At 47.9% G+C, this 15736-nt stretch overlaps 1 protein-coding gene across 5 annotated transcripts in view; it reads right to left on the bottom strand.

The window, feature by feature from the left end:
* Positions 1-15736, bottom strand: part of ZNF618 (zinc finger protein 618) — a 150483-nt gene that overhangs the window by 46741 nt on the left and 88006 nt on the right. For all 5 annotated transcript variants that reach the window (XM_053961986.1, XM_053961987.1, XM_053961989.1 and 2 more), the window contains one exon: positions 9189-9227. In XM_053961986.1, the coding sequence (XP_053817961.1) occupies positions 9189-9227 (39 nt within the window). The remainder of the gene's footprint in view (positions 1-9188; positions 9228-15736) is intronic.

The raw sequence follows: 15736 nt of genomic DNA, 5'->3' as shown, positions 1-15736 counted from the left end.
CAGCAAATATCAGCCATTTAAAGCAAAAATATTAATATTTTACAATTATCCCCCAAATCAGCATCATGGAGCAGGATATTGAGGCTCCACGATAGAATTCAGACACGTGAGACAATGTAACAACACGAGCAGATCCTGTCTCATCCTGCCTTGCTCTGGTGTCACTTCAGGGCAGGGCAGGGTTCTTTTTTTGTAAATTCAAAGTGTAAATAAGGGTGAGATAAAGAATGGTCTAATCAGCTTCTTAAGGTGTTACTCCCAGCAATCTGACAATGAACTACCTCAATTTGCACATTAAAAAAAAAATAGGTGTACTTGAACCAACATAACCTGTAAATGAGGAAAGATTTATCTTTCTATCAATAAGGATCTGAAGTTCCATCTCAAGTGAAAAAGTCAATTCAGCCCACACTGTGGAGTTCTGCATAACACACAATAAAGACAATTTTATCTTAAAGCCCCTTCCGGAGTAAAAATAGTTTGGCTGGGAACACACCATTCATCTGTCTCACAACTGCTTGGATTAAATGATGTAGCACAGAGAGTTTCATAAAAGAAAAGCAAACCTCTCCTGAAACTTTTTCCTACTCATTTGTCCAGGACTAGAAATTCTGTTCTTACTGTGATTTCCAGATGGGAACTCACATGGATTATCACTGCCTGGTTTCCAAACTGGAAAGAAGAAGTGCTAGTTAAATGACTGAGCAGCTTTGAAGAAGAGATCCTGACTCCATAAAACCTCTTAATGAACAAAATTAAATTAAGCCAGGAGGATGCAGGACCCTCCTCCCCACAATCACCCGGGGAATTTAAGAACACCAACCCTGCTTAGGCTGAAAGGAGAAGGTGGAGGGAAGGTGATCTCTGTATCCCTCTGCCTTTCTGGTTATGAAGATCCTTAGAAGGGAAGCTCCTGAGAATTAAAATACTTAAAATACTGACAGTGTATGGGTTTGTTTGCTATTCAGGTTCAACATTGCTGAGATGCCAACAAGCTGCTGAACAGAAAAAGGTCAGTCTGAAAGAAGAATTTGGAGTAATCCCTGGCATGGCTGTTGTACACCTCTTCTATTGCTAAATTCCAAAGCACATTGGAAGATGGAAAGTGCATCCCTCACAAGGATGTGTTTCTGCCTTCACTAAAACTCTTCTGGCATCTTGAGGACAAACTGAGGGATGACCAGAACAGTCTGGGATTACTAAAATTCTTATCCTTTTTTTATTGAAATAAATATATTTCTCTATAATTTTCCTGCCTAGGAACTCTGTAAGAGATTTGTTTCCAAACATTAACATCCAGATTTCTGTAAACATGGTCTGTTAGGGCAACATCTGAGAAAGAATTGCATATTAGCAATTTTCTATATAAGATCATCTGAAGATCACAGAATTTTAGACAACTTGAAAGCCTGCTCTTCTAAAATCTCTGATTAAAACTACCCAGAGAGACACTGCTTCTCTCCAGAGCTATGGAACTGCAGGACTTGCAGAACACCACACCCTCCAGTGTGTGTCCTGTTCCTGAGTACATCTTTAGGGCTTGGATGGAAACACACTGGATATCCAGGAACTGTTCCCAATTTCACCCACCTCAGACAGAGGACAGGTCACAGAATTACAAAATATTCTGGGTTAGAAGGGACCCACACGGATCATGAGTCCAGCCCCTGTCCCTGCACAGACACTCCACCAATCCCACGCTGGGCATCCCTGGCATCTCCTGGAGCTCTGGCAGCCTCGGGGCCATGCCCATTCCCTGGGGAGCCTGGGCAGTGCCAGCACCCTCTGGGGGAAGAATCTTTCCTGATCTTCAGCCTGACCATCCCCATATCTTGGGATAAGTATCTCCAATATCTTGGGTTTTAAACTCAAAATTTCTTCACACTGCAAATCCCTGAACTAAGTTTCTTATTATTTTCTTAATTCCTCCTCCTGCATTGAAATTTATCATCCTTGGTGTCAGCCCATTGGTCACTTACATGTGCAGATCTTGTTTGGCAAATGGGAATCTAAAGAGACTTTGCCTACTTAAAATGCAAACACATTAGGAAAATAAAATCCATTTTTACAGTTCTCTCCAAGGAGCAGGAGAATTATTAAATAAGATCACTGGGAAAATGAATCAGGCAGTTGTAAATGATTCACAGGTCACCACAGTGGCTGTACGTGGGTGTGCACACATACAGCATTCACTGTATCACACTTTTCACTAGGGAAGTGTCAGCGAGCACAACAAAGCAACTTCCTGGGCTTTGCTCTGCTACCCCCCAGAAAAGTAAAAGAAATCAAAACTTACATTTACTTTAAGGAAACATTTATGTTGCAAATTAATCAAGAAACAGAGATGCTAAAGGTTCTTCCTCAACCATAAATTAACACCAGCAAACCACCTCCGCATCTTCCCATCCCTGTCAGAACTTTACAAACACCATATCCTGTATGAGTAAGGTGTGGGCATGAAAACCTTAATTTTGACTACATTAATTTCATGGTTTAGATTCACAACCCTCCAAATGTTTTTGCACATGCAAGGCGTTAGCACTGTGCCTCGACAGTTAACATTTGCAAGGCATATTCCAGCCCACATCCCTGCTTCTAACCTTTCACTGCTTTCCCAAATAAATTCCTTCCCAGGCTGAACTTTCTCACACTTAGTCAGAGCCCAAAGGGGAATATGTTTTTAAAAGATAAGATCAGATCAATCTTTTTTATTTATGGTGTTCTGAAATATTTACTGCGTATTCCATCTTGGAAAAAGAAATAGTGCCACTTCCTTTTTTTCCTCACTGTAACTGCAGTGGAGACACGCATGGATGTACACCTGTGCCCAGGTGGTGAGTTTGAGGGCAGCTGGCTGAGAAACTGGAAAGGAAAATGTTCTCTTTGCTGCCTACAACACCCTTAGACCCAGTGAACATTAGTGACCCCCTCCCATCAACTATCCTGTCTTAGCCCAGCACCCAGGTACACACAATAAATAAGTATGAGCAGCTACAAATGGGGAAGAAGAAAGTAAATTCAGGATGTATTTATATTTTAAATATATATATATTTTATTACATTTTCAGTAGTACGTCTTCTGAAGATCATTTTGGCACCTCTTGCCACCCTATTTATCCTTAAAAGCAGTTCTTTTTAACCCTGTGGCACTGCAGCAGGTGCTGTGCATCCCTGCCTTCCTCAGGATTTGTTCCTGAGCTGCTCACCAGGCTGTGTGGTGACATTGTCTGACAAATTCCAATGACCACATTTTGCTTCTCCTGCAGCCTGAGGGTGGTCTGAAACACCCGGATATATCCTCACCTGTAAGGTGGTATTTGTGATTTTCAAAAATTACTTCCAAGCAAGGAAAAGGGGCTCAACACAACAGAAAAGCCAAGAGACACAAAGAAAAATCAGGCTGTGTTATTTGGGATCAGCTGGGATTTTGTGGGATGTGGCCCAGGAGTTTCCAGTCTGTGGGGCTGGTCACAGTGAGCACTAACATTCTCTGACAGCTGCTCCTGTTTATGCCAGAATTTCAGGCACGAGAGAAGGAGGCTGTCAGAAATGCTCTGGGCTTACAGACAGGAGGCTGGGCTCTGAAGCATCTCCCAAAATGGGGAGGTCACTGGAGAGCTGTGCAGGATTAACCTGCAGGCAGGCTCAGCACTGGGATCTGCTTTTGAGGAACAGCACAAAATCCAGCTGTGCTTCTTGAACAGAACTGCAGGTACATAGAAGCAGGAAATGGAGACAGAAGGGCCAGGATCTACCAGCAAACAACCATGAGTGGTCTTCCAGCCTCCAGCAAATGTCCCTGAATTGCCATAGGAACAACTGCAACAGCCCAGGAATGGAAGCAAGCAGAGCAGTAGAACTGGCTCATAGTGGAGCTCTTTTTCAGCATTGTTTCCCTGCCCATCCCCCAGATGGTATCACAGTACAGCCTGGGAGCACAGCCTGCTTTAAACTGCAGCTTGCTTATGATGGTCCTCAAAAAGGTGTCACCAGGGAAAAATCTCACTAAACCCCCACTGTCAGCAAGATGTCCTGATTCAGCCAGCCTGACTGACACACTGGAGATCAAGGCTCCCGAAAGCACCACATCCTGATTCTTCCCACTTTTAACAGTGCTTTATTTAAAGAACCCAGGAACAGCAGGACTCTTCCCTAGAATATCAACCAGCACTGCTCCCCCAGACTCCGGAATTCTCCCCTGAAAGAAATTCATGAAGTCCCAGATCACTGACCAGACATACCTGAAGTTAATGCATCAGCTGTACTTTGAGATACCTTCAGCTTTTAGCAATCCTTCCCTGCCCACTTTGCTGTGCATTTTCTGGTTTCTTTCCCAGGGCACAGAACTGCAATCCAAGGGCTGTGCCCAGCACTAACTGGGATGCAAGCCCAGGGACCTGCACTTTATTCCACTGACACTCACCCATTTGTTGCCTCTGGCAAGTCACTTTCTTTCTGTCCTGCTGCTTCCTGCCTGCCTACAGAATTCCAAACTTCCCTGGGAAGTGATCCCAGGCTCAGCCAGGCAAAGGGCTTAGAACTATTATGGACTGGGAGAATGTCTGCTGTATCTGTTAACATTTGGTATTTTGATATTGAAAGGCCATTGCTGAAGTGAAATGAGGCAAGTGTCATATTAATATTTGCCAGAGCAACCTGAGTTCTGCCCTGGGCTGGTCTGAAGAGGCAGAGAGCACTGTAAGAAAGAGCAGCAGCGAGCAGGCAGAGCAAGGCTCTGGTGCCTACACACTCGCAGGTGAACTTCATGGACAACCCTAAAACTTCGTTCCCCTTCAAGCTCTGCAAGCCAGTTATGGTTACTCTGAAGATGCTCCTGTACATAAGCTCCTCTTTCCTACACAGAAAAGTATGGTACCACACTCCAACAGGCTGAATGTTCCAGCCACAGAACCAGAATCCCAGAAGGGTTGGGGTTGGAAGGGACCTTGTTTCACCCCCTGGCATGGCAGGGACACCTCCCACTGTCCCAGGCTGCTCCCAGCCCTGTCCAGCCTGGCCTTGGGCACTTCCAGGGATCCCGGGCCAGCCTCAGCTTCTCTGGGCACCCTGTGCCAGGGCCTGCCCACCCTGCCAGGGAACAATTCCTTCCCAATATCCCATCCAACCCTGCCCTCTGCAATTCTGTGATTCTGTAGCTGTGTCCCCAGCGTGGGACATGTGCACTGAACACACCCCACTGGACACCATCCACTGAACACACCCCACCCCACACCCTGGCACAGTGCAAACACCAGATCAGGTGAGAGGAGCTGCTACCTCAGCCGTGTCCCTGCCCCCACAGGGCCCTGGACCCCCGCTTGCCCCTGGGTTTATTCAGTGACCTGTCCAGGTGCCAAAAATGTCCTATGGAATGTGAGCAGCAGGAGGGAGACTGTTCGAGTTTGTAACTCCCCTAAACATGAGTGGAATTCTCATGGAGAATGAGAGCACACACCCAACCCAAACACCTTCCCTGAGGACTTCCCAGAGTCCAGAGCAAACCACACAGGCTCTGACCATCTCAGAAAAGACCTCCAGACTCTTCTATGGGAACAGTCAGTGACCCAGATGTCAAACTAGCCACACCTGTCTAGGAAAAGATATTAAATAGGCAGTTTTTTTCAAAATCACCCTCTTCTCTTCCGTGTCCCTACCAGTTAAAGTTGGTAGCAGTCAGACACGTCTCTTTAACACATTAGCACTGTGGGTTGCATTGTTTTCTTCTCTCTCATGTGGGAATTGTGGTCTTGGACCCTGAGCCAAGGCTAGAAGAGGAGCTCCCAAAGCCACACAGCCGTGTCCCTGCGAGCAATCCCCTCCTCAACACCACAGAGCTGTGGCACTTCAAGAATGGGTCTAAAAAAATAAAGAGAGCCCCAGAGACACCATCTATTGACTATAAACCCCAAAGACTGAAAATAACCAACTAAATGCAACAGTTTTTCCTCAAGTGAGTCTTCAAAGTGCTTTCCCAGCTGGAAAGTCTAAACACCACTTTCTCCTCTTTGGGCAGGCAGCGAACAAACAACAGCTCTCAGCTGAGTCCCGGCTGGCCCCACAGCTCCTTCCTCCCAGGGAGAAAAAGGGCCAGGATGGGCCTTCCCCAACAGCCCCTCTGACCACAGCCCCTCAGACCTGAAGGCAAGGGCACATTCCAGCACAGCCTCACCCCTGGTCAGTCCCTCGTCCTCCCGCAGCCCAGGCTCGCTCACACACCCAGACTTTGCTTCCCACAACAGAGCTGGCTGCTCCAGGGCAGCCCAGGGAGCACAGCACAGGAACTGAAGCATAGCCCAGGTGCTCTGCACAGGCAGCAGCTGAGATGTCACCTGGCACACAGGGTTGCCTTCACCAACACTTCTTGGGTGACCACTGGTGGCTGTGAGTAACAGCTGGCTCCAGCAAGTGGCCATGGAGAAAATCTGATCAGCTTTTCAAACCCTGCACTTTGTGATGTGAACTAATGTTGTATAATGTAGTTATTATGTGAACTAATCCAGGGCCCCACTGCTGGTCAAGTGACTCCTCACTCACAGGTTCAGGATGGATGCAATCCATGCCCCACAGTGAAGCACAGGAGAAAAAATAACACCTTCCTGTATCCCTTAAATACTGAGAAATTTTGGGAGAGGCCAGCAAACCATGCCTGCAGAGATCATGAATGTAGAGGTTCCCAATGAGATAAAAATAGCAGAGGAAGACTGGAACAATGCAGACATCTGTAAGAGAGAGGGTGTAAACAGCCAGACTGGGTCACAGAGAAACAGCAGTGCAGCAGCAGGCAAAGCAAAAATAGCAGGAAAGGAAAGATAAATAAAAAATTCCTAAAATATAACGAGGCGCAAACAGACTGACGAGGAAACAAGAAAACCATTGAATGGAAAAATGAGAAGAGACATGCAGAAGCAACTAGGGTAGGCCAGGGATTTAATCCATCCTCAGAGGGGAAGGCACAGGGAGGAAAGAAGAGTGCTGAGTTGTTTCACTGCAGCACGAGGAAGACAGCTCTGTCAGGAAATTACAACCATGTGCACTTAGGCACAGCAGCACTGGCTCAGCAGTCTCACATCCACTCTGCAGGACAGGTGACATGTCCAGGCTGTCCCTCCAGCAGGGCATGGCCATGGTGGATCCTTCTTCCCCTTTCCCTATCCCACCATTCACCATCTCCTAATTCTGGTGGCTTGGTTTTGCCTCCATCTCTTTCAGCTAGATGAGACTATTTTGGGATACGAGTGTGGCAGGTAAAAAGTGATTCCTGCACAGGGGATGGGGCTGGACCCTGCATGAAGATGGAACCATTTCCTGTCCCTCCTACTGCTCCATCTCCAGTGCCACCACAGCAACTCCTTGGGAGCCAGGTGTAGGGAGCAGCTGCTTCTCGCTGTTCTCTCCCAGACTTCTGCCCATGATGTTCCCTTCTCCCCCTCTCTCCATGACCTAGACACCACAGAAGAGGCATTTACATCCACAGAAATCCTTCTATAGCTCCAACAACATCGAGTCTGCCCACACAGCAACAGTGTGAGCCCTCATGTCTCTTTCTCTCTTCACACCTCACTCTGCCCTATCTTTTCCAGCCAAAAAAGTTCCCACAACAGGTGGGAAGGGGAGAAGCTGACTTACAGGGGAAAAAAAAATCTCTCTTTGCACAGGGTGGTTCCCAAGCTCTGGCAAAAAAGTACCCAATACCCAAAGAGCAAACCCAGGATGCACACAGCCTAGCCCAGAACATAGCAGTGCCTGCCAGCAAAATTCAGAGCAAGGGAGCCAGGAGATGAGCCTGGAAAGCCTCAAAGTATGTAAAACACCAACAGGTAGCTGAGCAATGACTGAAGGAGAGACACCAAAGGAGGTGACAGGAGCCTGGGAAGGAGTTTCCATGCCCTGCACAGAGCTGGACTCTGTCAAGGGAAAGGCTCAGCTGCAGAGCCCAGCTTTTCCTGTGAGCAATACACTGTGTGTACACACTAATGTGGGATGGCTGCTTGCTACTGAGATGTTTCAGCTCAGGGCTGAGGATCTCCATTCCCCACCTGCAGTGAAGTCAGTCCTGCTTCCTTTTGGAGACAGAAAGCCAAGACCCCCCCTATGCTAATGCCAATTGTTCACCTATCACAGAATATGAAGAAAGAATTCAGAAAAGGTGGTCTAGTTTCATTTTTTTTCTTTACTATTTATCTAACATTCCTATACCCACCCAGGGTAAGTTTGGTGCTTCCAAGCTGCTGTCTGCAACCATCAATGTTGAGAACTTACCTTTCCAGTGGGGAATCATGGCTATCACCTAACACATAGCATAACCCAGGTGGGCAAAGGCCTCAGGAGATTTCTGGTCTGACCTCCTGCTCAGAGCTCAGTCTGCTCCACACTCAGTCCTGGTTACCTGGGACTTTACCCAGGCTGGTCTGGTAAATCCCCAAGGATGCAGGACACACCTCTCTGGACAGCCTGCTCCACAGCACGAGGGAGCGCTTTTCCTTCCACACAGCCTCCACCTCTCTCCACTTCATGCCCATTATCTCTCAGTTCTGCCACCGGGAGCTGCCTGGCCCCACCTTCCCACCCCACCCACCCCCCACAGGGGCCATGAGTCTGTCCCCAGCTCCCTCCGGTGCCACCTCTTCCACTGCTGCCCCCGCCCTCTCTCAGCCCTGGGCCGGCTCTGGCTCTCCCTCCCCGGGGTTGGGGCACACACCCCCAACTGCAGGTTTAGGGTTTAAAAATCATACAGGGCTGAACATATCTTACAGCCGCGAGAGGCTGGCAGTGCCCTGCTCCTCCCCGCACAGGAGGCAGCGGGAGCTCCGCTCATGGTTCCCTCACAGCGCTCACCGGGCAGCTCCCGGGGCAATGCGCCCCCCTCGCGGGGGGGACAGCGACAACCGTCTGAGCTGCTGGGCCCTGAGGGGCGCGCCCCCGTGCCCCCAGAGACGCCCAGGCCGTGAGGAGCGGCCCCGCCGTGCCGTGAGAGAGCCCGAGCCGTGCCCGCCGCCCCGCCCGCTCTGCCCCGCCGCCTCCTGCCGCCGCCGCCTCCTGCCGCCGCCATCTTCGCGGGGGGGCCGCCCCCTGCCGGCCGCCTGCGGCACGGCCCCGCCGCAGCCCCGGCCCCGCGGGACCCTCAGGGAGCGGGACCCTCGCCCGGCCCGGCCCGGCATACGCGGCCCCTCGCGCCCCGCTGTACTTACTGCCTTGTGAGGCTCCTTCCCCTGAGGCAGCTTCGGTGTCTGCAAAGAGAAAGAGCTGCGCTTAGATCCGCCGGCCGCGCTGCCCCGGCCGCCGCCGCTGCCCCGGCCGCCGCCGCCGCCCCGCTCGCTCCCTCGCTCTCCTCTCCTCTCCGCCGCTCTGCCCGGCCTCTCGCGGGACGAAGCGGGCCCCGAGGGGTTTACTGGGACTGCGAGGGCGGACATGGCCCACAGGGGCTCGTGGTTACAGCGCAGCTGCCCATGGTCATGTAATAGTCTGGGCTGGAAGAGACATTAACGCCCATCTCGTTCCACCCCTGCTATGGTCAGGGACACCTTCCATTATTCCAGGCTGCTCCAAGCCCCATCCAGCCTGGCCTTGGGCACTGCCAGGGATCCAGGGGCAGCCACAGCTGCTCTGGGCACCCTGTGCCAGGGCCTGCCCACCCTCCCAGGGAACAATTCCTAATTCCCAATATCCCATCCAGCCCTGCCCTCTGGCAGTGGAAGCCATTCCCCGTGTCCTGTCCCTCCATCCCTTGTGTCCCCACTCCCTCTCCAGCTCTCCTGGAGCCCTTTCAGGCCCTGCAAGGAGCTCTGAGCTCTCCCTGGAGCTTCTCCTCTCCAGGTGAGCACCCCCAGCTCTCCCAGCCTGGCTGCAGAGCAGAGGCTCCAGCCCCTGGAGCAGCTCTGTGGCCTCCTCTGAACACATTTTAACAGGCAAGCGCTGGGAACCCAGGAAAGCCAGCAGTGAACAGCACACCCGGCTCAGCTCCCGTGGGATTTGGCACAGCCGGCTCCACCACCGTGCCTGCCCTCCACAGGCAGTGATGGCAAAGCCTCCACGAGAAATGGGCCACAAGAATTCCCCCAGGGTGATTCTATCCGGTTCTTACTGAAGGAGGACGTGAAAAGAAGGGAGAAAAAGCTCCCTCCGCTGTCGTGTGTGGGACTGCAAGAAGCACACAGCACAGATCATGTTCAAACCCTAAATGAATGCAACAGGCAAAGCTGCAAGCTGGAAAACAAACCCCAAAGTTACAAGTCAAGTATCATAAACGATTAGGATTTCCAAGCCAGTTTGAAGCGTTTCATATTCATCCTAAATTACATATACTGTATGTCACATTATCTAATAATGTAACTGTGTTGCAAAATATTCCATATGTCTGTTGGAATGATGCTTGCACTGTGCTAGAAACCACAGCTGCAGAATGGCACAGCGTTTTTGAATTTAAAATTTTCAATCTTAAGTAGTGAGCACTGTTTGGATTTAATTTCCTTATTTCTTAAAAATAATAAAAACAAATGATTGTGGCTTTGTGAATTTGTACATTTCTACTTGATTAACCTGCCTGATTAGATCACTCTTCTAGGCAACGGTATTAATTTGGCACAACTTCATAAATTCAGGGGCCAGATCAGAAACCCTCAGTATCAGATGCAGAACCTCAACAGCAAAGCCCAGGATTTTTCCACAGCTGCTACTTGTTTGAATTCCCACCCATCATCCAAGGAAAAGCAGCTATGGCACAATAGATTTATGTAAAATGCTGTTCTGGTGTTCACAAGCAATGGCATAAATAAATCATAAAAGATATGCACTATTTAAATAGCTTTAAAATATACTTTAGTCAAATTCAACAAGAATCAGACAACACACAAAATTTGAGGAACAGCCATTTCTGAACTGTGTCAAGAATTGTTGTTATTCTTAGTCATAGATAGACTAAAGTATTCATGAATTAAAAAATGACCAACTAAAAAATCCCCTTACAGCCCACTCTATATCACTTTTGAGGTCAGACCAAGTAATTCTAGTTGTGAAACAAAAGACAAATTTCTGAGAAAGTTGCAAAAGTCAGTAAGAATAGGGAGGTGGGCAGGGAAGCTGGAAAATGGGCCAGTTAACTCCTCTGTCCTAAGAAACTTTCTGCATCTCATAAGTATCTGCTGCAGACTGGGAAACTTGCCCGGGAAAAATGGATCTTGGCATGCAGAGCAGGGGGCAAAGGACCTCCCCAAAATAATCTGATATTTTCAGTAGCAAATAAACAAATGAACCCCAACTTTCTACGGCTCAGGAACACCACTTGTCCTCAGGGATGGTTATTCCTCTACTAGTTTTCTACTCCTCACCTCAAAATCCTTTCAGTGACACAACCACTTTAACTCAGACTCCAAAAAATGTACACTTTGGAAAAAAGCATTTTTCCATATTCACCATTTGAATGAGTCATCTTCCTTTTCATATTTTTTGAATTGAGCAGAACCCATTCTTGGAAAACATTAATCTGAAACTTGAAAAGCTTTGAGAAGTTTTTTAACAACTGGTGAAACTCAAAACTTGGCTTGAAGAATCCAACCCCACTCAGAGCATCCAGGATCTGTTCTGGTGAGGGCAGCTCAGCCCTTGGCTGGCACAGCCCTGTGGGGAGGACATGGAGAGCTGAGGGGCTTGGAGGGAGGCAATGCAACAACTTAGACAGAAAATAAATAATAATGAAAAACAACTTGAGCAAAATCATCAGTCAGCCCAGAAAAGCTTATCTGGAAACAGAGAACTTCCACCAATTCTTGGGCTAGAGGCGAAATATCCTGCGAGGGTTAAACTTGAGCCTTGCTATTTTCTTTCCTTGCTTTTGGAAGAATTCTCCTTTGGGTACAAATCTCCCTTGCTTGGCCTCAGCCCAGAGGTTTATAAATTTGCTGTTTGAAAGTCTAATAAAGCAATTTCAGCCTTTTTTTTTTTTTTTTGAGTTATCTAAAAGTGAAATAATTTTCCTGACTCAAACCATGCAGATGCTTTGCTGCTCATGTTGCTTAAACACGACCCAACTGTACAAAGCAGAACTTTCTAGCTGACTTAACTCCTGAAGGCAATCCAAACCTTTTAATGACCTGAAAAACCCCACACAGCTAAAATAAAAGCACCGTAAGCAAAACATTTTTAAGCCCTGGGCTGCGTGTAGGCGAAGCGGTAACAGTTGGGACAGAGCCTTCCATCGGCACCGGGAATGCACAGCCCAGCTGAACTCCAGCAGGAGGAAGGAGCTGGGATCCTGCAGGGCTGCAGAACAGCTCACAAAGGAGCCTTTCAGCTCCACAACATAACTTTTTTGTTGGGTTTCTTTTTTATTTTATTTGTGAGTTTTGGGGAGGCAAAGGGGAAGGAACACAACCTTTTCCTTTCTTCCTCGATGAAACATAGTGGGGAAATTTCTTACCTATGTTTCTGGTTCTTTGCAGAACCCTTACATGGGGATTTTTGTGCCTGGATCTCAGTTTTCAGGGGAAAGCAGAATGGGAACTTGTCCCTGCAAGGCAGCATGTCCTGAAGCAGAGCTGCCTCAGCCCTTCTGCCAACTGCCAGAGCAGTCACTGCCTGAAATTCTCCAGCCAATGCTCAGCACCACAGGGAAGGCTCAATAAACAAAGAAAATTCCCTGTTTTATAATATAAACTCCCCTGCTCCTGAAGGCAGACAAGAAAAGAAATCAGCCTCAAGAACACGGGTCACCTCCAACGCAGCTTGTCGGTCATGGAGAGCTGGAGTGGAGGCAGGTACAGCTATAAAAAAATCTAGAAAATTTCTCAAAAAAATGCTAATTGCAAAGAAAAATGTGATGTTGTCAGGGCGAAACTCTTCATGTGGAGCTGAACAGATCAAAGGATGAGAAGATATTAAGTTCTGCACAGGGCAAAACAAGCAGTGGATAAGGACAGATCGACTGCATGAGCAGAGAGGGTGACAGACCTTTACCCTGCTGTAAGGCTCAGGTGGGTCCTGGGCACAAAAACTAGCTCAGAAAAAACCCAGGTCAAAGCAAGGACAACTAGAGGCCCCCAAACCTTGCATTTTGAGTCACTGAATGGTGACAGACGGGCTGACGACACAGATGTTTTGTTTGCCACAAAGGTCCAAAGCAGATCAGCACCAGTTTCTCTGCTCTCTTCTGGCCTGAGCTTTTTCTGTCTCCTGCTCTGTCACCTGCAGCACCATCCCAGGGCCTGGCCAAGGCCCGTTAGTGACACAGGAACCACATGGACAAGCAGAGAGCAGAGGCCTGGGATGGGTTTATGATTGTATCCTTCAGCAAATCACAAACAGCAGCTATTGCTGCTGGAATGGCCAAAAAACCCTAAAGAGCAGAAAGGGGCCTCAGTTTGTTCTAGCTCCTCTGATGCTGAGCTGGTGAGTCTCCCAGGATCAGTCTAACTTTGGGAAAGGCAAATGCTATATGACTGATGGGTGGCCAGACCTTGGGAAAACCATGGCTGGTACCTTCCTGCAAAGAGGGAATCCAGGCTCTGCCATTGCAGTCCAGCTCCTCCCTTGCCCAACCAGAAAGAAACGACTGAAAGATTCAGGATTGGAGTTTCTGGCAGCTGAGAACTGCATGGATTGGGCCAAGGGAGCTCACATTGCAGTGCTTCGAGGAAAGCAGCCCTGGGAGAGCTGGCTGCCAGTGCCCTGGCACTGGATCTGAGGCATGCACTGGAGATCACAGGGGGAACAGGAACGTGCAGGGTTGTACCCTCAGTGCAGCGATCCCACCACGTTATCTCACGTTTCTCAGCCTGGGGCAGCACTGGCCCCTCCTCCTCTATGAAACCTTGGAGCAATAAAAGCATCTTTCACAAAAATCCCCTTCACTCCTGCAGTCTTCTGCCATCCCAGCACCATTTCTGGTCCAGTCCATGCACAACTCACACTGGATAATATGACACAGGGCTTTCCTCCAAAGAATCCTTCCTTCTTTTTTCCTGCCTGTTTTAATCTTTCACTGCAGGTTTATTCCTCTGAAGCCAGGCACACTCTGCCCAGTGCCTGGGAGAAGCTTCCTGGGAGAAGCCCACTGCCAGAGCTGCATCATGTTTGCAGTTTCATTTCTTGCTGAAGAGTGTAGATGAATAAATAACTCATTTGTATTTTTATTGTCTTAAGGCAATTTGAATGCACTTTAAATGTTACTACTACATGAATCCATTTACAGTAACATAAACCAAGACTTTCTAAGTATCACAGATATAAATTCTGCTTCTCCATCAGTGATGTGAGAATTAGTGATAAATTTCCACATTCAGAATTTTGAAAATTTTCATTTTCTGCAACTACATATGACAAAGACCTTGGAAGCAAAAGGTAAAGTCATGTCTCCACTGAGTTCATATCAAAACTATGGATATCAAACGTACAGGTCTATGTTGATACACCCATATAATTTAATATATTTCTTAATTTCATTATCAATATATAAATGAATACAAATTAATCAGATCACACACTAGGAGGTGACATCGTGCTAACAGAGCTTCTAAAATTCCAGCTGAACTAAAGATCCCATGGTGCTTGGGGAAGAGATGTAAAATAAAAGCAATCCTTGTCTCACATTTAAATACTACAATTATTACTGCAAAATTATTGCAATTCTGTGATGTAATGGTAAAGCATATCCCTGTTATTTTAGGGATTTTTTTCCTTAAGCTGCAGAGTGAAGCTACTTGAAGCTATATTTAAAGGACTTTAAGGAATTTTGTTGGTATTTAGAAAAGAAATAGCAGCATGGAAAAGCAATTCTGTGTATCCAGAGGTACAGAAGCAGCTCTGTGATATTAAACAGCACACAAGGAATATGCAACCATGCAATTAAGGATGTGTTATGAGACTGTGACAAACTCTGGGCAGTTAAGGATTCATGTTCATTTCTCAGCTGTGCATGTGCTGACTTTTGAGAGTTTGAACATTTAAAACTTAATGTTAGCATTCATTATTCCTGGTTTTTCAACCACTGGTTACACCTGAGGAGCTAAAGCAGATGCTCCTGCCAGCCTGGCACAGTGACTCCAGTGCTCACCTCAGGGGACAGGAGACAAACCCAGAGAAAGGCTCAGGAGGAGCTGGATTGCAGTCCCTGCTATTCTTGTATTCTAGAGCTCCAAATCCTGCAAACTACACTTTGATTGAATAAACCACCTCAAACTTTCACATTTCTGCAATTAAGCAACATTGGATTGTTCAGTCTTACAGAAAACCCAGATCAAGCCACTCCTGACCAAGCACGAGACCTTTCCTGCACACAGTGCATTCGGGAAGTGACCTCAGCTGACAGCAGGGGCACAGGGGCAGCTCAAGGAGCATTTTGATTTGAACATAAAAATACAGCAGTCACAATGCCCATATCTGATTTATATCCTCCCAGGCTGACTTCTCAGGGATGGATGGAACTCCCAGATGGGCAGGAGCACAGAGCACCTCAGGGAGATGCCACCGCATTGCTGGCACTGGGACCTGCCAGGCGAAACTGATCTGAGCTCCCCCTGCACACAGGGATGCCCTCGACAGCCCTGGGCAGTAAATACTGCCCTGAACACAGGAGCTGCTCCTGACCTGGGGAGAAATATTGCTGGAGTAAAGAGCCATAAAGCTGAGACAGCCCCAAAGTTCATCACCGGGCCCCTCTCAGTGGGACACCCCAGAGAAGAATTACCAGTGACCAGGGAAGCAGCAGAGCAACCTGCAAGACCTTCCTAAAAATAGACCTAAAATC

This window comes from Vidua chalybeata, chromosome 21 (assembly GCF_026979565.1).
Source record: "Vidua chalybeata isolate OUT-0048 chromosome 21, bVidCha1 merged haplotype, whole genome shotgun sequence".
Classification (NCBI taxonomy): Eukaryota; Metazoa; Chordata; class Aves; order Passeriformes; family Viduidae; genus Vidua; species Vidua chalybeata.
The sequence above is the reverse complement of the archived record's forward strand: the minus strand, read 5'-3'. Positions and strand labels throughout refer to the sequence as shown.